Source organism: Pelophylax lessonae (genome assembly GCF_965119305.1).
Source record: "Pelophylax lessonae genome assembly, chromosome: 1".
Classification (NCBI taxonomy): Eukaryota; Metazoa; Chordata; class Amphibia; order Anura; family Ranidae; genus Pelophylax; species Pelophylax lessonae.
Window position 1 is genome coordinate 475318168 of NC_138768.1, and position 27584 is coordinate 475345751.

The 27584-nt window shown below is 49.4% G+C and overlaps 1 protein-coding gene across 1 annotated transcript in view; it reads left to right on the top strand.

Annotated features, from left to right (window-relative positions):
• Positions 1–27584, top strand: part of ZFR2 (zinc finger RNA binding protein 2) — a gene marked incomplete at its 3' end in the record, with an annotated part of 435737 nt that overhangs the window by 35074 nt on the left and 373079 nt on the right. Inside the window, exon 2 of the mRNA XM_082246780.1 lies at positions 19594–19819. Within this exon, the coding sequence (XP_082102906.1) occupies positions 19594–19819 (226 nt within the window). The remainder of the gene's footprint in view (positions 1–19593; positions 19820–27584) is intronic.

Sequence of the window (27584 nt, forward strand, 5' to 3'; positions counted from 1 at the left end):
CTTTTACCATTAATTTTATATAACCTCCTATATATGCCACTGTTTTGAATGACTTGTACTCAAAATGATGGTCCAACCCGGCCAGGTGCATCTAATTCCAGTTTTTCCTGTTACTTGTGAATACACTAAAATCCACCGCCTGTCCCCGCCAGCTTTATATTCCTTGCCCAATATGGCATCGGCCTTAGCCTGATTAGGGAGCAATAATAAAACGCACCAGGAGGGATGTTCAAAAGTATCAGTCACACAAGGGTTAACCACATATAAGCGCTATATGAACCCACCGATGATGATTGATGGCAGCAATAATAGTCATGAATGATGCCAATGTAGTAAATAAAACATTTGAAAGTTGTCAGGACAGCCATACGAGAAGCAGGCTCTCCTCATGCTCCCCTGCATTGGGTCACCGCACATGCTGCTCACCACCAGCGGCTCTATAGCTGTTCAATTTTGGTCCTCCTTCCCCCAGAGTCTGACATTGTGTGACCCCCCCCCTTTCCACCCTTCCCTGTCCAGGATTGAGGCATTCCGTTATCTCCTCACAGCCCGAGCAAGGAGCAACTGTCCACACTGCTGCATTGTTCCTGGTTGGTTTTATGCTTTCTTTTTTCAAATTCTTTATTTTATTTTATTCGGCAGAAAACATAACCTTGTATAAAGTGCAATACAAAACCAGTAAACCAAATAGTAGTACAGGTTGATCGGAGAGATCACCGGAAAGTGCAAGAGGCATAGTTTCACTATCAAGAACAATCAGGGAAACAATATGCATGTAAGTTGTTCACACTTTAAAGGTATGACCGATTGCAGGGCTGCCCGACGGACTACCGGGAGTAGGCCCTGCAAGGAAGGCCCAACCAACAGACTTATTGAGACAAATTTAGATCCACATATACGTCTTAACAGCCAATCGGTCAGTGGCATACCAAAGGGATTGGGGTGAGAAACAGGAAAGGAAAAGGGGAGGTGGGGGGGAGGGGGTCAGAACAGGTAGGGGAGGGGGAACCGGTGAAGGTACCAAGTCAGAGCATAAAAGAGTAGCCAGAAGAAGGGGGAGACGACTAGGTGGAGCGAGAGGGTGGAGAAGCGGGGGGGGGGGGAGGATGGGCAGAGAGAGGGATAGGCACCAATGGTCTTCCCGCATGGGCGACCCCCACCCCAGCCAGACTATTACAGCTGGGGAGACTCACGCAAGGTCCGACCTTCATCCGAGAGTAAGAATTCGTTCCAACATGCCCACGTTTTATTGTATTGCTCCTTCCTGCCGCGCGCAGTCAGTACCAGGTCCTCCAGATCATTAATCCATTTCACCCTCTGCAGCCAGAGGGAGACCGTCGGGGGTGTCGAGCTCTTCCAGCGTAAGCTAATGCACGATTTCGCTGCATCCATAAGGTGTCGTAACACCGAGCGTTTATACCTTTTCGGGGCCATGCCTGAGCAGTGAAGTAAAAAGAATGCCGGGTCGTCCGGTATGGCTCTCTCCGTCATCAGCTGGGAGATACGGCGAACTTCAGACCAGAAGTCCCGCAGCATTGGGCAGCTCTAGAAGATATGGGAAATAGTCCCCTTTTCTGACTGGCACCTCCAACACCTAAGTCTATCAGGAGAGTAGTACCATTGGGTAAGAATTTTATAGTTGGACTCCTGGATGCGCGTGCAAATAGAGGATTTCAGGGAAAAGCAGACCATGTTACGTCTTTGGGGTTCAGTGAAACTCAGATTGAGCTCCCCCCTCCCACTTAAGAATGCCCGGCAGGACGAAGTCCTCCGGGGGTTGCGAAAGAAGCGAGTACACTTGGGAAAGTGCATGAGGCATGTGACCCTGCGACATCAGGAAGTGTTCAAAGGGCAGAAGTTCTCTCGTGTAGAGTGACGGCTGTCCCAACCCCCGAAGAAAATGAAGCAACTGCAAGGCCTGCCATCTGGACAGACGAAATGCACCACCCGGCGAAGTGAGTTGGATCAATGACGGCCATTGGTTATCTCGGAGAAAGTGCGAGGGCTGAAAGGTTCCCCCCTGGGATAGTTCGGCAAACCGGTCTCTCCCGCATCCCGGAGGGAAGCGAGGGTTCCCCAGAACCGGGAAAAGGGGGCCCCGAGTGTCCGCGAGCCTCCTCCCGGACGTGATCGAGGAGCACACCCTTACCGTTGGTCCAATCGTAGGATGCTGCCGGAGCAGTATTGGCACGTCTTGAAGCAGCAAAGGTGCTCTAGGCAAGCAGACCGGAAACAATGAGGCCTCCAAGGGAACCCACTGTTTTAGGCTAGCGTGGCGGGCCCAATCGATCCACCTCGTCAGCATGACCGCTTGGTAGTAGCGTCTGATGTCGGGTAAAGCTATCCCACCATGTCACTTGGGTAGTACCAGTAGTCGCCGAGCGATGCGCGGCCTCCGCCCAGCCCACACGAAGTTAGTGAATACTGGATCGACCTTCTGAAAAAAGGCTGTCGGAATGGAGATCGGGAGTGCTTGCATCAGATATAACCATTTGGGGAGTATTGATATTGCACCTCCCAAACCACGAATGAAGCCCCGTGGACCACCGCACGAGGAGTGCGCCAATAGTCACTAGGAGAGGGGGGAAGTTCAGGCGGAACAGGTCCGCCGGATCAGGGGAGATCAAAGTGCCCAGATACCAGAGGCCCCCCGCCGCCCACCGAAAGGGGAAGTCCTGGGCCAAGAGGACCCGCAACGACTGCGGCAACGCAATCCCCATGACCTCGGACTTTGAAAAATTAATCTTCAAGTTGGAAACCGTCCCAAAAAGTTCAAATTCCTTCATGAGGCACGGAAGCGAGATTAGGGGTTGGGACAGGGAGAAAAGCAGGTCGTCCACGTATGCTGAGACCTTATGCACCACCGTCCCCACCGAGATACCGGAGATGTCCGCATTCAGCCGTACCTTAGCCAGGAACGGTTCCAATGAGAGTGCGAACAGCAGCGGCGACAGGGGACATCCCTGACGCGTGCCGTTATGGATGCGAATCGGATCCGACAGGACCCCATTCGCCTTCACCCTAGCACTAGGGTTGGTGTACACCCCCCTGTATCCAAGACAGCATTCGATCTCCCAGGCCAAAGTGGCGGAGGGCCGCAAACATATACGACCAGTTGACCCGATCGAATGCTTTCTCAGCATCGGTGCTTAAAAATATCGTGGGGACGCGGGAGCGGTGGGCCTGATGGACTAGATTGACCACCTTGATCGTATTGTCCCTAGCTTCGCGCGTCGGGACAAACCCTACCTGGTCCAGGTGAACCAGAGCAGGCAGATGGGATTGTAGCCGAACAGCCAAGAGTTTAGTAAAAAATTTAAGGTCCGTATTAAGGAGTGAAATCGGCCTGTAACTCCCGCAGACCGATGGGTCCTTCCCCCCTCCTTGGGTATCACAGAAATATGCGCACCCAGGGATTCTTCTCGAAACGAGACTGAATCGCCCACCGAATTGAACAATTGCAGCAGTGGGGGGGGTCAAGATATCGCGGAACTGTTGATAGTAGGCCACTGTGTAGCCGTCCGGGCCGGGAGCCTTCCCCCCGCTTCGCGGAGGCGATGACCGCAGACAGCTCCTCTAGGGTAAAGGGGGTGTCCAGTTCCCTGCGATCCGGGGAAGCAATACGTGGTAAGTTAACCGCATCCAGGTAGGATGAGACCGCCGCCATATGGGACTGCCTTTGGGGCAGGCCATATAATCTGGAGTAGAGATCACCAAAGCTGCGGGAGATATCCTTCGGGAGATAGATCTTGGAGCCGTCCCGATCTCGCAACCATGGAACGTAGGATGCTGTCTGTTGGTCCCGGAGAGAGCGCGCCAACATTCTCCCACACTTGTCCCCAGATTCGTACGAGAACCGTCTGCACTTCTGCAGGGCCGCCTTAGCCCTGTATCGCAGCAGATCCGCAATCTGCTCCCGGAGTCGGGCCAGCTCCTGTCCCCCACCCGACCTGGATCTCTCTTGTGACGACACTCAAGAGAATGCACCTCGGCCAGGAGGCCCTCCAACTGAGCCTCTCGTGCTTTCTTCAGTCGCGCTCCATGTTTCATGAGGACCCCCGGACCACCGCCTTGTGCGCCTCCCATATCACGGCCGGATCACTGTCCTGGGTGGTATTAGGATGAAAAAAGGACTGCAGCTGTTGGGTGACATCGGCTATGACCTCGGGTTCCTGTAGAAGACCCTCGTTCAGTCGCCAGTGCCAGTCGGATTCCCTAGGGGTCCTGCTGAGGTTGACCGATAGCGTCATGGGTGCATGGTCCGACCACGTGATGGTGCCTATTGTCACATTAACTACGTTTTGCAGAAGGCGGTGAGGTAGTAAAAAAAGATCAATACGGGAGTAAGTCTGGTGGGGGACCGAAAAGTACGTATAATCGCGCTCCCCCAAATGGAAACGAGCTGGAGATCATGGAGCAGGGATTGTACTTGCCGGCGACGGCCCCGGATACTGACGAGGTACCCGTGGAGGTGTCTAGTTCTGGGTTCAGCGGGAAAAAATTTAAAGTCTCCGCCCAAGAGAAGCCTACCCTCAGAAGTCCAGCAGAGCCGTCGGAGTCTTCCGAAGGAATGTCTCCTGGCCTGCATTCGGGGCATACACAGTAGCGAGTGTGACCCTGACCTCCCCAGTCGGCCCTTAAGGAACAGGAACCTGCCCCCAGGATCCGTTCTACTGTCCAGGAGGGTCCATGGGAGGCGGTTCGAGAGCAGAATAGACACCCCTTTGGATTTGGACTCCGGATTGGCGGCATGATATGCACACGGGAAGAATCTATTTTGGAACAAGGGCAAACTGCCATCTCTAAAGTGGGTTTCTTGGATGAAGGCGACGTCCGAGTGTAGGCGGCGCAACTCGCCCAGTAACATGCGCCTTTTCTCGGGCACATTTAGCCCCCTGGCATTCAGGGAGGTCACCCGCACGTGATCCATCGGCAACAGGGGAGAGAAGAGTAGTTCAGGGCAGGGAAGGCAAGATATAGGGCAGGGTAAGTATGAGATAGAAGGAGGAGGGGGGAGGAGGATACAGGAGAACCAGAAAAGAGGGGGGGCAGAGGGTAGGGGGAAAGGGCAGGAGAAAATCCCAGGTGGGAGGGGTCAGTAGGCAGAGGAAATAAGGGGGGAGTAATAAGGGAGGTAATCACACTTGAATAGGGGGAAAAGACACCCTGGGGTCCACCACCAAGGTGGGAGGACCGACAGATGGGGCGTAGGCCTAGAGGGGGACAAGGGTCTGAAGGTGGAGTTCGACTCAAATCACGAAAGCCCCACGGACAGAGCCCACCCCGTCCATCACAGCAATTAAACAAGAAAAACTAAACTGCCAAGAACATTACATAACCGTAGGAAGAACGAGCAAAAATCAGGAGCACCCACACCCAAGGCGCCCCCGTTTGCCCACCATACAAAAACCAATGGGCGAAGGCAGGTGACCAGATCAGTGCAGGTGACCAAAAACATTGCATATGCATAAGAACAGTAGCACCTATCACGTGCACCGTGACCCAGGCACCCCCGTTCACCCAGTATGTGATGACAAATGGGAGAAGGGAGGTGTCCAAAGAAATACAGGTGGCCAGACAACATGACCATGACCCATGGATCCCACCCCCTCCGAACCCCACCAGATGAGAGAACACATTCAGAAACCATGCCCTCAACTATTGCCACAGCGGATAAACATCTCCCGCTCTACAAGGGGCACCACCCCCGACCCGATACCCAATCCCCCAGGGCAGTCAGTAGGACGCCGCCCCCCCCCACACCAGACCCGCCCCCGGGGAGACCCGCCCAATCAGTTATGGATTAGCATCAGCATATCTCCCCCCCCCCCCACCCCCACACCAAGCCCACCCACCTCCATATAATGCATGGCAAGTAAAATAGGACTGGTCAGTGGAGTGTCCGAGGTACCCCGGGAGACCGGGAAGACCCAGGCAAAAAAGGAGGCAAAGATAAAACCATAGTCCAACATGAGATGAGGGGGCCATAAAATCGGGGGACCAGGTCACGGGGGGGGGGGGGGGGGGGAGAGGGGGTGGCAGGCGGGAAAGTCACTGAGCCCCGGGTCACAGCGGTATCCTCGAGGCCAAGAACCGGGGTCTCCGACACCCGCCAAGGGGGGGGGGCAAGGACCCACCCAGCCCCCAGGGGAAAAAGAGTCACTCGCTGTCCAGTAAAGACCATGCAGGGGGCCGGGGCAATGCAGCAGTCAGTTTCTGGCCCAGTGAGAACAAGGAAGGTCAGCCGACCGAGGCATCACTCTCCCCCCAGCTCCCGCCGAACCGCCCCACGAGCGGGTCAGTAAGTCTACGGAGACGGGGGGGGGGGGGGGCGTCACTGCAGGCCAAAGGCAGGGGCATAGCAAACAGTCCGAAAGTCAAAAAAGTACCATACTCATACCATACTCATCTGTAGGTCAGGTTCAGAAGGCGGTGGACGGGATCCTCAATCTTCACGTCCCTCTGGCGCCGGAGCAGGTTGGGTGCGTCGCCCCCGCCTCGCGTACGGGGGGAAGGCCCCCACCATCACCGGATCGGAATTGCGATCTACGACTCGGGGCAGGCAAGTGCTGTAGCCAATTAGGGACCTCCATGGACACCGTCTCCAGGAAGGTGAAGAGGTTCGGCAAATCATCCGGATGATGGATCGTGAAAGAAGCAGGGCCCTTGCGGACCGTGAGGGAAATGGGGAACCCCCACCGGTACGTGCATCCAAGTCGGCGAATACGCTCCAGAAGGGGTCTCATCAATGCTCGCCTCTGAAGTGTCGCTCTGGATAGGTCAGGGAGGATCTTCACTCTCGCGCCGTCAAAGTCCACTTCACCGGCTTCCCAGGCTTGGCGAAGAATAAGCTCCTTATGGGAGTAGCGGTGCAGCCGGCAGATCACATCGCGCGGCCTCGCAACGTCCAAGGAGCGGGGGCCCAAGGCCCTATGCACCCGATCAAACTCCAGCGAGGCAGGTGGGACATTTGGCGCCAGCCGCTGGCAGATGGCTTGTACCGTAGGAGAGAGGGATTCCTGGCCCGTGGCCTCTGGAAGACCCCGCAGCCGCAAATTGTTCCGGCGGCTGCGGTCCTCCATCTCCTCCAGGTGCAGTTGAATCTTCCCCCACATGTAGTGATTGTGCAGTGTGGGCAGCTTCTAGTCTGGAGACCAGGGCTTCCAGCGAGATGGCCGACTGCTCGCCTGCAGACACTCTGTCCTGAAGTCCATGCACCTCAGCGCGGACCGCCTGGATGTCCCTGGCGTGGGCCTCCTCCAAACGCAGGGCCAGGGCCTCAAAGTCCTTCTTCGTGGGGAGAGCCTGGATCAGTGCACGAAGCTCCCCTGAGTCCCCAGGCATAGCCGTCATGGAGGCAGAAGGAGCTGAGGAGATCGAGGAGGATGGTGATTGAGAGCCCACATCGAAGAGGATCGGGGCCGTCGGGGAGACCGGAGCGGTGGCCGCCATCTATATAGAGGGAACCCCACGAGGCTGCGAGCGGTTGGTGCGGGTAGAGGAAGCGCGGGTCCCGGGGAAGTACCGATGCAGCTCAGCACCCGGAGAAGCGCAGAGAGGTTTCCTGGGTCCTCTCCTGCGCCTGGTGCTCATTCCGAGGCTGGTAAAGGCAGTAGATCAGCGGTGGACAGGGTGAGGTGTCCGGAGCTCTCAAAGAATGCGTCTTCACGCCGCCATATTCAGGACACGCCCCCTGGTTTTATGCTTTCACACACACTGGGTGGTCAACAAGCTGAGTTTTTAACCATTTATTTCTCTTACGTCCTCCGACAGTCGCCGCCCACTCACAAGTCTTCACCAATGGGTATTGACCTTTGCTCCGCAGGAGTAGCTAGGCACAAGATTTGTTAATAACAAAAGCTTTTAGCATAGACACACCCCTAGGGGCTGTCCCCTTAGTCAATACCTCCCTGCACCAGCATTCCCAATTCAGTTTGATTTTGCCTAGCTTAGGAGTAGCAGGCTTTCCTGTGCTGGAGCTTCAGTCTCAGCCTTCTACCCTTTTTTGATTTTATTTCAAGTGTTTTATCTTTACTTTACTAGCTGTTATTTTGTCAGCTCTTAGTTAGGGATCTTCGCATGAAGATGTGTCATGGGGAGCTGGGTCTCGGACTGGCCGCCCTGGATACCAGGGCTGAGGGCCAGATGGATCCCCAGCCTGCCATCAAGCGTTCAGCTACGGTTCGCCCTGGCGCCATGAACGACCCATCCCTGCTCGCTGCAGGGATGCTGCCTGTGAGGTGGCTACCTCACTGGACGCCATTCTGCGGTCTTGTGCTGCGGTCCGCTGCGTCCCGGCTGCGACTCTCCCTGTCATGAAGGATAGCGGTTTGTTCGCTTGGAGACGGCTCCCCACGCCATCCGGTACGGTAAGCACCTTCTGTGTGGGGACCATCTGTGTGGCGTGTCAGTCTGTGGCTGTGTGTACCCCCATGTCTGTGTAAAGTGCGGGCTCCCTGACAGATCCCTGTATGGGTTAGCATGCCTTTGTGGGCTGCGGGGGGGGGGGGGGGCGCGCCCTCCCGCTCTGCTGTGAGATTCCTCTAGGGCGGAATGTGTGCAGACATGCTGCAATGGCGGCCGCTATTGCGGTCCGCCATCTTTTTGCAAAAATGCTGTGGGCGGCCAGCTTTCCTCTGACCCTGTGCAGCGCTGTGTTTTGGCACCAATCGGCGCCATTTTGGCGAGGCGCGCTCGTTTTCGAGCACATGTCGGCGCCATTTTCTTGTAGCCTCTATCCCTCAGCCGAGCAGCCATTTTGCCGGAGCCTCATAGGCTATATAAGTCAGCCGGTTATTGCATCACTTCCTCTCTCTCTCTGGAGCAGCGATCGGTGGCAGCAGCCTGTTTGTGCTCTCTCCAGGTTTTTCCTTCATTGTTCTGTCATTCCTTGCTCAGTGTCCTCTGTCCCTGCGGGGTCGGTGCATACAGTAGTATATGGTGGGCTGCGCTTGCCGTAGTGTTAAAGGGCCAGTACCTTTTTTCCTCTCATTGCTGTTGGGCATGGATTCTCAGGATAGCAAGTTTCCCCCTGCCCTGGTGGGGGACCAGGGGGCTGCTGCACCCCCCGAGGGGGCTGATCTGGCCACTGTAGTGGCATCCTTAGTATCTCGGATGCAAGTGCTGATGGCTGAACGATCTGCAAAGATGGCCAGGTTATCCATTTCCTCTGATTCAGAGGGTGCTGTGGCTGGCGTGCCCTTCTCAGGGTCTCGCTCATCTCTGGACCTTATGGGGTCTGAGGGGGGAGGCAGAGGTGGAAGGGGTTGATACTTCTCCCCCTGGCTCGCCTGAAGAGCTTGCACTCATGGATGAGCGGATTGCCTCCATAAAGGATACGCTGCACCTGGAGGATGAGCCCACTCCTCCTGCGAGGGTGTCCTCTTTTGGGACGCACAGAACTCGCAAATCAGCGCAGGTTTTTCCCTGCCCTGCAGAGTTTCATCATACTGTTATTGAGCAGTGGCGCAATTTTAAAGAAGCCCTTTACAGTGCCAAATAAGTTTAAACTGCTTTATCCATTTGTGCCTTCCACCGACGAGCGTTGGTGTGTGGCCCCCCAGGTGGATCACGCTGTAGTCGTTTTGAACAAAGCTACTCTGGTTCCTACTAGGCCTGCACGATATTGGAAAAAAAATATATTGCGATTTTTTTTTTTTTTTTTTTTTTTTCCCCCAAATACATACACATATATATATATATATATATATATATATATATATATATATATATATATATATATATATATATATATATATATATATATATATATATATATATATAATAATAATATATATTAATTATTGCGATATTGTGGGACCCGTCCTTTATATGGTGACATATAAAGGTTGGCTGCAGCCCACTTCAGAATATAACCCTGGAAGGGGTTATATAATAGATTATAAAAAGGAAGAGGAAGTGATTGGTGCTGCCAGTATATATGTGAAATACAATAAATAATCTATATTGACATGGTGTGTATACAAAAAGGGAAAAGTAGATGGATGTATGTATATGTAGAGGAAAATAATATATAAATCACCTCTGAATTATTAATAATTTATTTTCCTCTATACATACATACATACATACATACATACATACATACATCTACTTTTCCCTTTTTGTATACACACCATGTCAATATAGATTATTATTTATTGTATTTCACACAGGGCCGTCACTAATATGGATTGGACCCTGGGCAAACATTTTTCTTGGGCCCCCCACCCCTGAGACATATAATAGCAGCTAGACTGAAAATCAGTTTACTGCAGCAGATCAGGCAGCGATTGCGATTGGTTGGTTGAGAGGTCCTCTGCGTGCAGAGTGCGGGGTTGGGGGTCCTCTGTGTGCAGGGTTGGGGGTCCTCTGCGTGCAGAGTGCAGGGTTGGGGGGGTCCTCTGCGTGCAGAGTGCAGGGTTGGGGGGGGGGTCCTCTGCGTGCAGGGTTGGGGGGGGTCCTCTGCGTGCAGGGTTGGGGGGGTCCTCTCCGTGCAGGGTTGGGGGGGGTCCTCTGCGTGCAGGGTTGGGGGGTCCTCTGCGTGCAGGGTTGAGGGGTCCTCTGCGTGCAGAGTGCGGGGTTGGGGGTCCTCTGTGTGCAGGGTTGGGGGTCCTCTGCGTGCAGAGTGCAGGGTTGGGGGGGGTCCTCTGCGTGCAGGGTTGGGGGGGGTCCTCTGCGTGCAGGGTTGGGGGGGGTCCTCTGCGTGCAGGGTTGGGGGGGGTCCTCTGCGTGCAGGGTTGAGGGGTCCTCTGCGTGCAGAGTGCAGGGTTGAGGGGTCCTCTGCGGGCAGAGTGCAGGGTTGAAGGCTGTGCTTTGTACATTTTAAGTTATCCCCCCCAAAGTACATAGCTCTCCACCCCAGTTTAGAGCTCTAACCCCCCCCCCCCCCCCCCCCCCCCCCCCCAGTACAAAGCTTTTTTCCTGCCCCAAATCCTCTCCCTACTACATTTGAAAAACTTCAGAGTGGGGATACTAAATAGCAGCTGCAACTTACACAGGAAGTCCGTGCAGGCTGCTGGCTTCACGGGAGCTCCTCAGCTTGTCTGTGTAAATTCCCCGCCCCCCTCTCTCACTCCTCTGCTCTCGTATAGAGATGTGTAGAGCAGCGAGGGATCTGAACGGCTGCAGAGAGAGGAGCGCTGTCGCATGAAAATACAGAAGCAACGCTTCTGTATTGCAACGGACCGTAGTGAGCAACCAGCAAGTGACCAGCTCGGGAGGCTGAACTCCGGCTGAAAGAATGACCTGGTGAGCAGCAGCGCGAGCTCAAGGGGCAGCTACTTTGGGCCCCAGAGCAATGTGACGGCCCTGATTTCACATATATACTGCTACTGGCAGTGGTGGTAGGAGGCTGGAGCGGTGGATTAGAAAGGAGCACAGCCGCATACATTACATTACTCACTCGTGCAGGCTGCAGCCCGCCCCACACGTTCAGTGAGTCTCACTCTCCGCCCTAGTTTTCTCAATGGCACATTCAGGGAGCCAATCACGCCGTGAGTAGCGGCACAGCGAACCAATCAGGTGTGCAGGCGCGCTTGATTGGTTAGCTGTGCAGCTGCTCACGGCGTGATTGGTTGCCTGAATGTGCCATTGAAAAAACTAGGGCGGAGAGTGAGACTCACTGAACGTGTGGGGCGGGCTGCAGCCTGCAGTGGATTGGATGTGTGAGTTCTCCTCCGAGTCCCTGCCTAACACGGAAGTCTGCGAGTCCTCCTCCGAGTCCCTCCCCCTGCCTATGCAAATATCGTGACCTCGGCGATATGAATATCGCCTACGGCCACAGAACGATAGTCGATATCATATCGACTATCGTTCAGCCCTAGTTCCTACTGAGGATACTCCGGTTTTCCGGGATCCTACGGACAGGAGGTTGGAGTCTCTTGCCCGTCATGCATATATGGTTGCTGGCTCTATGCTCAAACCTATTTTTGCTTCGGTTATGGCGGCCCAGGCGGTGGCCGATTGGACGAAGGTGCTCAGGCGCACCCTGGTAGCTGATTCGACTCCGCTGACCACGCTGGCTATGGTGGATCAGATCCATCAGGGAGTCATGTACTTGTGTGATGCTGACTTGAATTTAGCTCCTTTGGCTGCACGCCTGTCTAGTGTGGCAGTGCTCAACCGTCTCCTGATATGGCTGAAAAGTTGGTCGGCCGACCAATCTTCTCCCAAGACGTTAGCGGATTTTCCCTACGCGGGATCTCGCCTTTTCGGCGAGGCATTGGATAATCTGGTAAAAGGTGTTACTGGGGGCAAGAGTACTCTCTTACCCCAGAATCCCAAGCACAAGTCCTTCCGTGGCAAGCGGAAATCCTCGTTCAGGCCCTCTCAGGGGTCCTTTCGTGCCTTTCGGTCGCAATCCAAGGGCAAGCCCTTCAAAGGCCAAGGCTCCCAGAAGAAGCCGTGGGCGGGTAAGCAGAAATCCGGTCAAGCCGGTTCTGCAACCCATGCCAATTCCGCCTGAAGGGACGCCCTCACCCGCTTCAGGGGTGGGGGGACGTTTGCGCGGTTTCCTCCAACCTTGGCTGGTCCGCATTCAGGACAGATGGGTTCAGGAAATCGTTCGATCAGGTTACAAGATTGAATTTCTTTCTCGGCCGGCGGGCAGATTTTTTCCCTCAAATCTTCAGCTGTCTCCAGAGCACTTGCAGGATCAGCACCTGGCGGTGCGCGACCTGCGGGCCCAGGGGGTGGTGGTTCCCGTGCCTCATCGGGACAGATTTCGGGGGTTTTACTCCAATCTGTTCACTGTGCCCAGAAAGGAGGGCAAGGTGCGTCCGATTCTGGACTTGAAAGCTCTGAACCGCTTTGTGCGGGTTCGGAAGTTCCGCATGGAATCCCTGCGCTCAGTGGTGGCCGCCCTGAGTCCGGGGGAGTTCATGGCCTCCATCGATCTGAAGGATGCGTACCTACACATCCCCATTTTCGAGGGTCACCAAAGGTACCTTCGATTCGCCATTGCGGAGGACCACTACCAATTCGTGGCGTTACCTTTCGGTCTCGCTTCGGCTCCGCGGGTTTTTACCAAGGTGCTGGCGCTGGTCCTGGCCCTGTTGCGAGCACAGGGCATTGCTGTCTTGGGGTATCTGGACAATCTCCTGATAAGGTCGAATGCCAGCCAGAGCCTGTTGACAGACCTGTCCACCACGGTGCAGACACTGCAAGAGTTCGGTTGGACCATAAACATTCCGAAGTCGACTCTGTGCCCTTCGGTTCGTCTTCCCTATCTGGGGATGGTTCTGGACTCTGTCCAGGCGAAGGTTTTCCTACCGGAGGACAAGCTCCGGTCGCTGCAGGACGAGGTCAGGTCCCTCAGGGACAGCGACAGCTCGTCTCTCCGGACATGCATGAGGTGTCTGGGGTTGATGGTCTCGGTCTTCGAGGCGATCCCCTTTGCCCAGTTTCACACGCGGGGTCTCCAGGCGGAGATTCTTGCCAAGTGGGACGGGCGACCGCAGTCCCTGGATCTGCGGATCTCTCTGAGCCACCTTCTGTGGTGGCTCCAGTCCCCGGCGGTGTCTTTTCGTCCATTGTTGTGGACGGTGGTCACCACGGATGCCAGCCTGTCGGGCTGGGGTGGTGTCCTGGGCGTTCTGTCTGCCCAGGGAACTTGGTCGGAGGAGGAGTCCTCCCTTCCGATCAACATTCTGGAATTGCGAGCGATAAAGCTTTGCCTTCTGCGATGGTCGGAACGGCTTCAGTTCGGGTTCAGACGGACAATGCCACCGCGGTGGCTTACATCAACCATCAAGGGGGCACCAGGAGTGCCCGAGCGGCTCGGGAAGTGGCCGACATTCTGTCTTGGGCCGAGACGCACGTCCCGGCGATAACGGCAGTTCACATTCCGGGGGTGGAGAACTGGCAGGCGGATTATCTGAATCGCCAGACCCTGGACCAGGGGGAATGGTCCCTTCACCCGGATGTCTTCCAGATGTTGTGCGCTAAGTGGGGTTCACCAGATGTGGACCTGTTCGCGTCTCGTCTAAACAACAAGGTGGAAAGGTTCGTGGCAAGAACGCGCGATCCTCGGGCGGATGCCTCGGACGCGTTAGTGGCGCCCTGACATCAGTATCGTCTGATGTATGCCTTTCCCCCGATTCAGCTGCTGTCCAGGCTCCTTCGCAGGTTGGCCTTGGAACCGCATACGGTGATTCTGGTGGCACCAGACTGGCCTCGCCGGTCTTGGTACGCAGACCTCGTCAATCTGGCAGTCGACACTCCGTGGCGCTTGCCGCTTCGGGAAGACCTTCTGTCTCAAGGGCTGATATTCCATCCTGCTTTACAGTCGCTGGCTTTAACGGCCTGGCTGTTGAAAGCCAGGTCCTGAAGGACAGGGGTCTCTCCCCTGAGGTCATTCCCACTTTGATCAAGGCTAGAAAAGCCTCTTCGGGGAAGATTTACTACCGTACTTGGAAAGCATACTTTGCCTGGTGTGAGTCCAGGGGGTATTCCCCTCGCTCATACTCGGTGTCGAGTGTTGGCTTTCCTCCAAACTGGAGTGGACCAGCGTTTGGCGCTGGCCACGATTAAGGGCCAGATTTCTGCGCTGGCCGTTCTTTTTCAGCGCCCTGTGGCGTCAAATTCGTTGATTCGCACCTTTGTTCAAGGGGTGCGCCATTTGGCCCCTCCTCGGAGGGAGCCTTTGCCTCCATGGGACTTGAACCTAGTTCTGTCCGTGTTGCAACATGTTCCCTTTGAAAAGATCAGGGAAATCTCGTTGCCTCTGTTGTCCAAAAAGGTGGCCTTTTTGGTGGTGATCACTTCGGCTCGCAGGGTGTCGGAGCTGGCGGCCTTGTCCTGCAGCTCTCCCTACTTGGTGCTTCACAAGGATAAGGTGGTGTTGCGACCTATTCCATCCTTTCTTCCGAAAGTGGTCTCGGATTTTCACCTTAATGAAGACATTGTCTTGCCTTCGCTCTGCTCGAAGCCAAAGCATCCGAAGGAGGTTGCCTTGCATTCCTTGGATGTTGTCCGGGCGATCAGGGTTTACCTGTCGTCCACTAAATCTTTTCGCAAGTCGGATTCCCTCTTTGTCCTTCCTGAGGGACCTCGGAAGGGCATGGCGGCGTCGGCTGCGACAATCGCCAAATGGATCAGACAAACCATTGAGCAGGCCTATGCTTTTGAAGGGGAAGGTTCCACCCTTCCCTGTGAAGGCGCACTCTACCAGGTCCTTGAGTACGTCTTGGGCTTTTCGGCATCAGGCTTCTGTGGCCCAGGTGTGTAAGGCGGCGACTTGGTCGTCCGTTCACACCTTCTCCAAGTTTTATAAGGTGGATGTTCAGGCATTGGCCGATGCCTCCTTTGGCCGTAAAGTTCTCAGTGCGGCAGTGCCTTTGGGACCCTTGTTTTTTGGGTCCTTGGCTGTTGGGGTGTTTTACCCCTGGGTTACTTGTTTTCCTGGGTTGTTGCTCCTGTTGAGCACGTTTTCCTGTTGCCCAGTTGGTTCTCTAACTATGGTAAGGTTCCTTTCTCTGATGTGGGTACTGCGTTGCTTGATGTGCGGCTGCGTCTCCCACCCCTCATGTCTACACTGCTTTGGGACATCCCATTGGTGAAGACTTGTGAGTGGGCGGCGACTGTCGGAGGACGTAAGAGAAAACGGAATTTTTGTAAAATCTTACCGTAAAATTCCTTTCTCTGAGTCCTCCAACAGTCGCCGCCCCCCGCCCCTCTTTTGGGGTTTTTGTTTACTCTTACTGCTATGCTTCCAAACTGAGTTGGGAATGCTGGTGCAGGGAGGTATTGACTAAGGGGACAGCCCCTAGGGGTGTGTCTATGCTAAAAGCTTTCGTTATTAACAAATCTTGTGCCTAGCTACTCCTGCGGAGCAAAGGTCAATATCCATTGGTGAAGACTTGTGAGTGGGCGGCGACTGTCGGAGGACTCAGAGGAATTTTACGGTAAGATTTTACAAAAATTCAGTTTTTGGCTTCACCATTGCAGATCCAGCGGGGGGGGGGGGGGTTTCATTGTACTAGGTATACTGCTGTTTTATACAAACATGGAACTGATTTTAAATAAAACTTTTCAATGTTCTATTTACTACATTGGCATCATTCAGGACTATTATTGCTGCCATCCTTTATCCTCATCGGTGGGTTCATATAGCGCTCATATGTGGTTAACCCTTGTGTGACTGATTAGGGAGAACGCATGCTCCGAATTGAGATGAATACATTGTAAAATGTCAGTTAATCTAAATCAGTTATAAATATATTTGGACACTTGGTGTTTGTTTCTGTTCATATTTTTTTAACTTAAAAGTTGATAGACAACCTTTATTACCAGTTATATGTAATGTACTTTACAATGTTCCTGACATATATTTTAGCTTCCTGGATTTTATTTTATTTTTTTCATCTGGCCTTCAGGTATGAAAGGCAGAGTGATTTTAACACCTGTTTAGATTTGTCATCCATGTGACAAAATGAAAAGTATGCCGATTGCAATAAACTTTGCATGAAATAGTTTGTATTAAATATTAATGGCCCAAAGAATGTCAGTTCACTGCATCAAATCTTGGACACCCCTGAATTACAGTATAAAATGCACACTTTTTAGGTGCAGTAAAACTATTATGTTTAATTGTCTAAGGATTGCAAACAAAAAAGAAATCATTATTGCAGGACAATATTCACGAAAAGAAAGCTTTGTTTGTCCATAACCACTTTAAGACCGAAGGATTTTCCCCCTTAATGACCAGGCCGCTTTTTTTTTAACTTGGCACTGCTTGACTTTAACTGACAAAGCTCAGACTATACGCCACACACTGCATCAAATTGTTCTGCATGGCTGTCGTTCCAGAAGGAAGCCTCTTCTAAAGATGATGTGCAAAAAAAAGCCTGCAAACAGTTTGCGGAAGACAAGCTAAACTAGATAAGATAAAAAATAAACTTTTTAGGTTCAGATGGTGTCAAGCTTGTGTGGCTGTAACCAGGTGAGGAATATAAAGACAAGTGTGTCTTGCCTACAGTCAAGCATGATGGTGGGAGTGTAATGGTCTGGGGCTGCATGAGTGCTGCCTGCACTGGGGAGCTACAGTTCATTGAGGGAACCATGAATGCCAACATATACTGTGACACACTTGAAGCAGAGCATGATCCCCTCCCTTCAGAGACTGGGCCTCAGGGCAGTATTCCAACATGATACAACTTCAAACACGCCTCCAAGACTACCACTGCCTTGCTAAAGAAGCTGAGGGTAAAGGTGACTGACTGGCCAAGCATGTCTCCAGACCTAAACCCTATTGAGCATCTGTGGGGCATCCTTGAAAGGAAGGTGGAGGAGTGCAAGGTCTCCAACATCCACCAGCCCCGTGATAGCGTCATGGAGGAGTGGAATAGCAGTCCAGTGGCAACCTGTGAAGCTGTGGTGAACTCCATGCCCAAGAGGGTTAAGGCAGTGCTGGAAAATAACGGTGCCCACACAAAATATTGACACTTTGGGCCAAATTTTGACATTTTATCTTTGTCGCCAACTGTTTAGACATGGCTGTGTGAGTTATTTTGAGGGAACAGCAATTTTACACTGTTTATACAAACTGTACACTCACTACTTTACGTTGTAGCAAAGTGTTATTTCTTCAGTGTTGTCACGTGAAAAGATATAATAAAACATTTACAAAAATGTGAGGGGTGTACTCACTTTTGTGAGATACTGTGTATTCAAATATTAACCACTTGCCGACCAGTCACGTTGACTGTACTGTGGCAAAGTGGCTTGATTCCATCCAGCGACTTAGACCTACGTCGCTGGACTCGCTCACGCGCCGCCGGAGGCGCGCTCCCGCTGCTTTCAGTCACAGCGGGAGTCGGGCCAAGGGAGGAGCGGCGGCGATCGCTGCTCTTCCCCGATTGTCAGGGAATTGAGTGTGGAGATCCGCCCGCTTGTGTAAACAGAGCGGACGGATCTCCTAAGTGAAAGGCAGGGTCAGATGGCATGGTTCAGCATAGCTGAACATGCGATCTGTCCCTGTGTCACTCACCCCCCCCCCCCCCCCCCACACGTCAGTAAGCACCAGGCATACATTAACCCCTTCCTCTCCAGTAAAATTAACCCCTTCCCTGCCAGTGTCATTTTTACAGTAACTGCATATTTATAGCACTGATTACTGTAGAAATGTCACTGGTACCCCCAAAAGTGTCAAATGTCAGTCAAGGGTCCGATCTGTCCGCCACAATGTCGCAGTCCCGCAAAAAAAATCGCAGATCGCCGCCATTACTCATTAAAAAAAAAAAAACACCAAAAATGACAAATCTTTCCCTTGGTTAGTAAACGCAATAACTTTTGCACAAACCATTCAAAATACGCTTATTGTAATTTTTTATTTTTGCCAAATATAGGTAGCAGAAAACAAATTGGCCAAAAATTTAAAAAAAAATTTTGATTTTTACATTTTTTTTTTTTTTTTGAGGGGGAATTTCATATAAAAAAAGTTAATGTTTTTTCAAAATAAACGCTCTTTTTTTGTGTATAGCGCAAAAAGTAAAAATTGCACAGGTGATCAAATACCACCAAAAGAAAGCTCTGTGGGAAAAAAAGGACGTACATTTCGTTTGGGTACAGCGTCACTGTTGAACTCTATAATTTGTGCCTAAAGCCAAGGAAGGCACTTTGACAGTTGTCTGGAGCTGTTTAATGGGTATGCAAATTAATTTGCTCAGTTTCCCAGTTAGGAGATTTGGAAAATAATTTTGCTGCTGTTCTGCAGATCCTTTCTGAACAGGGTCATCCCAGTCCTGAATAAGGTATGCTTTACGGGTTTCTCAGTTCTCTATGCAAATGTAGGTGTTTTGGTCCATATTGGATCTGACAATTCTCATCTTGTTCCTATGGTTTCAGAAGTTTTGCATGGGATCAGCCAGGTCAGTCGTTGTCTGCCTCCATGGACAGAGAACTTATATTTGCTGTTTAATTCTTCATCCGTGCTGTCTTTGTTTTGCTGTGGATGCTCAGTCTGTTGGCCCCCACAGATACCCCCTGGGTCTTCACCCAGGTTCTTGCAGCCAGACCGACCTCTGCTCTGTTCTCAGGGGATTCATGTTGCGAGATATTTGTAAACTTTGTTAGTAAGTAAACGACAAGTTCTTCCTCATCCTGTCCAGTGGAGAGTGCAGACTTTGAGATTAGGTTGGATCCTCAACCTTTGCAAGATGTCACTAGAACTGACTCACTAACTAGACTACTAGGGCCTGAGTTTTGGATCTTCCTCCTTCAGGTTAAACATCTGGCTATCCATGCACTTGCCCAGGCTCATGGTCCATCCACAATCCATGCCTGCATGAGGGTCTTATCGGAAGTCTTTGAGGCAGTGCCATACACTTAAACTCAACCACTTCATCTTGCTGTGTTTTAATTGCTATATTGAATTTCAGATGGTTATCTTTTTATAGGCTTACCTATTGCTAAATTCATGTATGGGAGTTTACTCCCATTTTAAAGTTAGTGAGTAGTTTTACAATGTAGGCATTGTGATGACATTCACCATACACTTAAGTCAGTCAATACTATTAAAATCTTGTTCACATATTTTTGTAACATTAATTTCTTTAAGTTTACATCTTTTTTTTTTTTTTTTTTTTATTGCAGTTCATACACAGAACCCACCTATTCTCGTACTACATCAACAGCCAGTTATCCTGGCAGAAACATGCAAAGTTATTCCTATACTGGAGATGTTCACTATCCCAAAGGATCTCAGAATACCCAGCCAGTAGATTACTGGAGCCATGAGAACTACATGGAAACTAATCCCAGTTATGGAGCACGGAAAGACAATCGAGCACAACAGTTGGCATTCAATCGTGGCTGTCAGGTGTGTATTGAAAATTTAAGTAAGGCTGTGTGTGTATATATATTTATATTTGTGTGTGTGTGTGTGTGTGTGTATGTATGTATATGTATATGTATATATGTATATATATATATATATATATATATATATATATATATATATATATATATATATGTGTATGCCTTTTACACAGTGGGTATAGAGAAGAAACACCCTACCCCCTCTTTAAAATAATCGCATTTTGTTGCTTTGCAGCTTGAAATTAATACAGACAGTATTTTATTTTATCTAGCTATATTTTAAATGGCTATATTTTCTAGTGCAACTTATAACATCCAAGTGAAAGATATAACCCCAACACGTCAGAAAAAAAATTCAAGAACAGAATCACTGAGTTGGAAAACGGATCCACCCCCTTATCTCAGTATTTTATTGGACCGCATTTTTCTTTAATTACAGCCTTTAGTCTGTTATATGTCTCTACTAACTTTGCACATCTAGAGTTTGCAATATTTGCCCACTTTTCTTTGCAGAACAGCTCAAGTTCAGTTAAAGTGGTTCTAAAGGCAGAAGGTATTTTTATCTTAATGCAATGCTCCCACTGCTGTCATCTAATGTCAGTGAGCCAATAAGGAGAAAGAGGGGGTAGGGCCGAGCTGCAGCACTGTGTCAGAATGGACACAGCAGTGGCTCGGCTAAGGTGCCCCCATAGCAAGCTGCTTGCTGTGGGGGCACTCTACAGAATAGAGGGTCTAGTCACGCCAGCGAGGGACCCAAGAAGAGGATAATCGGGGGTGCTCAGTGCTCCACTTACTGCTGCAGAGAAACACTCCCTTAACAGGATATTACCACCTCCATGCTTTACTGTAGGAATGGTGTTTTTGGATGGTTAGCTGTGTTGGGTTTCCGACAGATATAGTTTTCTGAGGCCAAATAATAAAATTTTACTCTGCTCTGACCACCTTAAAAACACCTTGAAGATTCTTAGGCCAAATGGGAAAATGGGTGTTATGGTCAAATGAGACTAAAATTAAATTATTTGGCCTGGCAATATCCTGTTATGGGGGTGTTCCTTTGCAGCATGGACTGGAGCACTTGTCAGGATAGAAGAAAAATGGATGGGGGAAAATGCCATCAAATTCTTGAGGAAAATCTGTGGCCCTCTGCCAGAAAGTTTACCTTCCAACATGACAAGAACCCAAAGCACACAGCAAAAATGCTCACACGGTGGTTAATGGTGAAAAAGATGAATGTCTTTGCATGGCTTAGTCAGAGCCCAGACTTAAACCCAATTGAAGAGAAAGAAGAGTGGGCAAATATTGCAAAGTCTAGATGTGCAAAGTTGGTAGAGACCTATCCCAACAAACTAAAAGCTGTAATTGAAGCAACATATGGTTCAACAAAATACTAACTTAATGGAATGATGCTTTTTTCTATTTTAAATTTTTTTTTTTTTTTTTTTTTACATTGTGTTTATCTTTCACTTTGATGTTTGAAGTTGCACTAGTAAAAGCAGCTGGATAAAACAAAAACCGTCTGTCTTTATTATATATATTCATATACAGCAGGGATCCTCAAACTACGGCCCTCCAGCTGTTGCGGAACTACACATCCCATGAGGCATTGTAAAACTGACATTCACAGACCTGATAGGCATGATGGGAATTGTAGTTCCTGGAACACTGGAGAGCCATAATTTGAAGACCCCCCTGATATACAATAACTGACAAAAGTGAGTACACCCCACATTTTATTGTAAATATTTTATATCTTTTCATGTGACAACACTGAAGAAATGACACTATGCTACAATGTAAAGTAGTGTGTACAGCTTGTATAACTGTATATTTGCTGTCCCCTCAAAATAACTGAACATACCAGCAATTAATGTCTAAACTGCTGGTAACAAAAGTGAGTACATCCCGAAGTGTAAATGTCCAAATTGGGCCCAAAGTGTTAATATTTTGTGTGGCCACTATTATTTTCAAGCGCAGCCTTAACCCTCTTGGGCATGGAGTTCACCAGAGCTTCACAGGTTGCCACTGGAGTCCTCTTTCACTCCATGACAACATCACGGAGCTGGTGGATGTTAAGAGACCTTGCGTTCCTCCACCTTCCGTTTTTGAGGATGCCCCACAGATGCTCAATAGGGTTTAGGTCTGGAGACCACCTTTACCCTAAACTTCTTTAGGAAGGCAGCGGTCGTCCTGGAGGTGTATTTGTAGTCGTTATGTTGGAATACTGCCCTGCGGCCCAGTCTCCGAAGGGAGGGGATTGTGCTCTGCTTCAGTATATCACCGTACATGTTGGCATTCATGGTTCCCTCAACTGTAGCTCCCACCACCATGCTTGATTCTAGGCAAGACACACTTGTCTTTGTACTCTTCACCTGGTTGCTGCCACACACGCTTGACACCTTAACCAAATACGTTTAACTTAGTCTCATCAGACCACAGGACACTGTTCCAGTAATCCATACATATAGTTATATAGTAGTTGAGGTTGAATGAAGACTAAAGACTTTAGTCCATCCAGTTCAACCTGTGTAGGTGTGTGTGGGCCGTAATCCTTTCTCATACCCCTTAATGTTCTGATCTTCGAGATGTATGTCCAAGAGTCTTTTGAAAGTAGCCATACTTCCCGCATTAACTACCACACTACCTCTTGTGGTAGAGAATTCCACAATCTTGTAGCCCTAACAGTAAAGAACCCCCTGTGTTGCCTGAGGTTAAAACGCTTCTCTAATCGCATTGTATGACCTCGCGTCCTCATGCAATCCTTGCGACTGAATCGTTTTTTTTTCCTATGCTGAGATCACCGTTGAGGTATTTGTGAATTGCTATCATGTCCCCTCTCAGGCGTCTCTTCTCCAGGGAGAATAAATCAAGCGATATGTAAACACTCTTCAAATTAAGGTCCTCCAATCCCCTAATTAGTTTATTTGCACTTCTCTGGACTCTCTCCAGCCCAACACATCCCTCCTGAGGACTGGCGACCAGAACTGGACAGAATACTCCAGATGCAGTCGGACCAGAGTTTTATGAAGTGGTAGGATTATAGTTTTATCTCTGAAAAACATCCCCTTCCTTATGCATGCTAATATTCTGCCGGCTTTGGCAGCTGCAGCTTGACATTACATGCTATTGCCTAGTCTATCCTCTACTAAGACTCCCAGATCTTTCTCCATTTTTTTTATTCCCCCAACGACCCCACCCAAAGTGTATTGTGCATTTGTTTTTAGTCCCTCAAGTGCAAAACCTTACACTTCTCATCATTAAACCTCATTTGCCATTTACGGTAGTTGCCCACTCTGTTATTTTGTTCAGGTCATTCTGTAAGATATCTGCCTCATGTTGTGAAGTTATTGCCCTGCCCAATTTTGTGTCCTCTGCAAAAACTGAGATCAAGTTACAGATCCCGTCCTCAATGCTGTTTATGAATAAATTGAACAAGGTTGGTCCCAGGATCGATCCTTGAGGGACCCCACTTACCACCCCAGACCAGTCTGAGTACGTGTTATTTATTACCACCCTTTGGACACGCCCTTTTAACCAGTTCTGTATCCAAGGGCACACCTTGTGGTTGTTTTTTGCACCCTCGCTTGTTTTCTATAGCTAGGGTTTTGTCCTTTTTACAAAATGAGGTTGAGCAGCGGTTGGCCTTGGGCACTATCAAGGGCCAAGTGTAGGCCTTGGCTATTTACTTCCAACATCCGTTGGCTGCTAATGCCTTGATTCACACTTTTATTCAGGGGGTGCGTCATCTGGCTCCCCCTGTAAAGATCCCCATTGCCTCCGTGGGATCTGTCTGGTTTTGTCTGTTCATTAAAAACCTCCTTTTGAGAATATTAGGAAAATTTCTCTGCTTTCTTTATGCAAGAAGGTTGCCTTTATGGTGGCGATTACTTCTGCCTGCAGAGTGTCTGAGTTGGAGGTGCTGTCCTGTCGTGTGCCTTATTCGGTGGTCCACAGTGATAAAGTGGTACACCGACCTAATTCCTCTTTTCTCCCTAAGGTGGTGTCCGATTTCCATCTAAATGAAAACGTATTGCCTTTACTCTGTCCTAAGCATCCCATAGAAAATGCTTTGCACTCTATGGATGTGGTTCGGCCGATCAGGGTTTTACCTGACAGACACTGAGTGTTTTAGGAAATCAGATGCTCTATTTGTCCTTACTGAGGGATCTCTTAAGGGTTTGGCTGCGTCTCCTGCAACTATATCCAGATGGATCAGGCAGACAGTTGTTCAGGCTTATTCATTGAAGGGTCAGGTTCCTTCTTTCCCTGTGAAGGCTCATTCTACTAGAACGCTGAGTGCCTCTTGGGCTTTTTGCCATCAGGCCTCAGTAGTGCAAGTTTGTAAGGCGGCAACTTGGTCATCTGTGTACACATTTGCAGAATTCTACCAGGTAGATTTGTTGGCATCTTCGGATGCACACTTTGGCCGCAAAGTTTTGCAGGCTGCTGTTTAAAGAGACTCCCTTGTTTCTCTTTAGGGTTTTTTTTTTTTTCCTTTCGTGGGTGAGCTCCTTTTCCTGGTTGAGTTCGTGGGACTATAGTCGCTATGGAGACCAAGCGTGGAGCTACAGTCTGCAAGCGCTCGCTGGCACAAACTGGGAGGCCGTTGAAAATGTATGAACAGAGGGCCAGGAAGAGGCCTTACAAAGCTGAATTAGAGGCCTAGTGCCAGAAAGCCCAGGAAACTACCAGCAATATGGTGGAATAAGTGTGTCGGAGCTGGAAGAGATGTGATTTTGAGCAGAAGCGCTGGGGATCGATATTCTCAACCACCTAGCGATGGTAGAAGAAGGTGCCCTTTTATAAGGTCATGAGAACAACATAACCCAATGGTCTAAGAAGTATAAGGGCTGCGTCTGTCAATGGACTCCAGAGAAAAGGATTTTACAGTAAGTTCTTACAAAAATCCAGTTTTTCCATCTGTCTGGAGGATCGGATGAAAGCGGACAGGCAGTCTGATTTCCAGTAGAGGAGAGAGGGGATCTGCACAAAGAGCGGAGACGGACCGGTCACCTGCCTGCTCAGCTGGGATCGGCAAATCTATCACCGCTGAGCAAAACGGAGTCCTCTGGGCGGATGCCCTGTGTGAAAGGACCCCTACACCCAAAGATATATATAAATTTAAAACCAAAGCAAGTGCAGCACATAATCGCTGTAAATTGTTATGTGACCTAAGAATATAAACTTGCAATTAAAAGAAACCGAGAAGGACAGATGAAGATTTCTAGAATATATATAAAAAAATAGGGATTGCTACCTATAAATAGAGCATAGAAATAAATTGATATATATTCTATATGAACGTTATAGTAAATTGTGATTCTGCCTATGTGCAGAGACTAATATGTATATGTACACCTTTTTTCTGTATATAATAGGTGACCAGTGAAGCGACACGGTTGTAGCGGATGCTGTTGTACAATGATGTAGAATAATTGCTTGGTATTGCACTGTCTGTGATGGTAGTAACCCAGACATATGTCTTTAATATTGATTGTTTATCTATCCACAATATTATCTTGCACTTTGGTACCGATGGTTGGTCCCCTGTGGGATCGTAATAGGTAGAGTGGTTGTCAGGATATTCTATTGTAATTTCACGAGAGGGAGCTCAATTTATGAATACCCAGCCCATAATATAGACAGTGCCCGATTGGAGACTGCAGTCCGGGAACTGTAGGGCGGATCTAAAGGCAATAGGTACATTCTTGAAAGCAATGTCCTCACTTCCGGCGCGACCGGAAATGTGACGAGGCGATGCCATCACCCATCGAGCCCTAAACGGGGAAAAGACTGTCCTCACTAACGGAGCGACTGGAAGTGATGCGGTCAGGCGGCGCCATCGCCGACCGCAATTGGATACAAGCAGCTTCACCTGAAGGGATTCGTTTGAGCGCCAAACGGAGCAATGAGGGCGGTCACCTCCCCTCCTTTATAGAACCCATGCGATGTAAAGGCAGGTAGGCAGGTGGTGAGCGAACGAGACACAGAGGTAAGTGATGCTGGCCCCAGAATGATAGAAGGGATGGCTGCCTTGAGGACTGCACTCTCGGTGTATAGGCCGGAGGGTTCGAGATACTGAAACTAACCTCTCCAATTGTGTCTTTTAGGGCTTGGACAGCCCAGGACCGTTGGTCCATATAATCGGAATATATGTTTATATATATATATGTCCCCCTTTCCTGCCTGGAGCATTTTTTAGACTGAGGAGAGGTATGTACATGTTTGACTATCCCCTCTTCAATGCAATATCCTTTCCCATTAACCAAAGCTTTATGCTATGGCTATGAAGAGCAATTCCTATATGCACCTGTTTAAGACATTGGTCCTCTTTCCAGGTTAACCCTGTCGCCATCAAGGACCTATAGGCTGGAGATATACCTCTTGTAAACCATACAGAGAAAGATGTTTGTTGCCCGGCTTAAACTCTTTGCCATATAATACTAGGTGGATGTCTATACTATAGCTCCACTGTTAGATATCGGTGACATTACCACCAGATTTGTATGCTTGTCTATTCATTCCAATCCCTATTCAACCAACAGCTATCCCCACAAACCCTCTTTCATTTACTCATTTATATATGATCTGTCTGAATATTCATTATTGATTTATTGGTTAGTCTCATATCACTGAGATATTCTAATTGTAGATATCCTCCACTGAAAGTGAATAATACATGTCCTCATATCCTTAGATTTACTATATCTAGGGGTGATTGTATATATAAGGACGAATAAACCAGGGAGAGGACATCTACCTTTTGGGGTGCGACTTACCCTAAGAGGCTACAGTGGAGCTATCCCCAGAAGGTTGGTTATGATATCTTGAATATATTAAAATTTCTGTGGGTTGTATCATAAATACAGATATACACCTATTGGTATTTTGATTCACAGCCCTGCCTCTGATGACACAGTTGGGACTTAATATATCGGATCCAGTGCAAGAAATATGTCTTTGATGTCTATATAGACTTTGTATTGTGAATACGGAAGCAATATCTTCCGGACAGCCTATGTATCGCTACAACCCTGTCGCCTAGCACAAGTCACTGCCAAGAAGGGTCAGTACAAAACTAGAACCAAGTGTAATAAAAACAATTGAATAGCATTATGTATGATGTACTATGAAATCTGTAACTGACTTGTATTTATTTGGTTATACTTTTATGTTACTTATAGAAACATCGGTCTGTTATGGTCTCTCAGGCCCTGAGGCAGCCTTGAGCGAAACGCGTCGGCTTGCTGGGGACCTACCGTGACCGAATCCAGCTTGAGACCCATCTTCCATCCTATACAGGCTTTGTTTTGGCAATAATCCCTTTTTGGGATATGTTTCTATAACACCAGTGACGTTAAACGTTTGATTTTATTATTGTATGTCAGTCTGCTGTTATTATATATGCATGGTAGTCCATGCTCAATTTTACTCTGTATATCAATAAAAGGTATTTTTGGTTTTATAATTGGTTTTGTTTCTGATCCTTCTACTCCCACTGGCCCGCAAAGCCCCATCTTTTTTCTATGCCAATTTTTTTGCTAGTCTCTTACAGGGGTAAGGGCCTATACCACACGGCGTTTTTGTGTATAGATTGCAATTAAAAGAAACCTCACAGAAAAGTGTGCTGTGCAACAATCAAAACAAAGAAATACAATGTGAAAAACACAATGCCGTCCAAAAAAAACACTAAGTGCCAGTTCACACCATAGAAACGCAGTCCAGATGCGTTCCAGATGCTTTTCTGCATGTGCGTTTTTGACACGTTC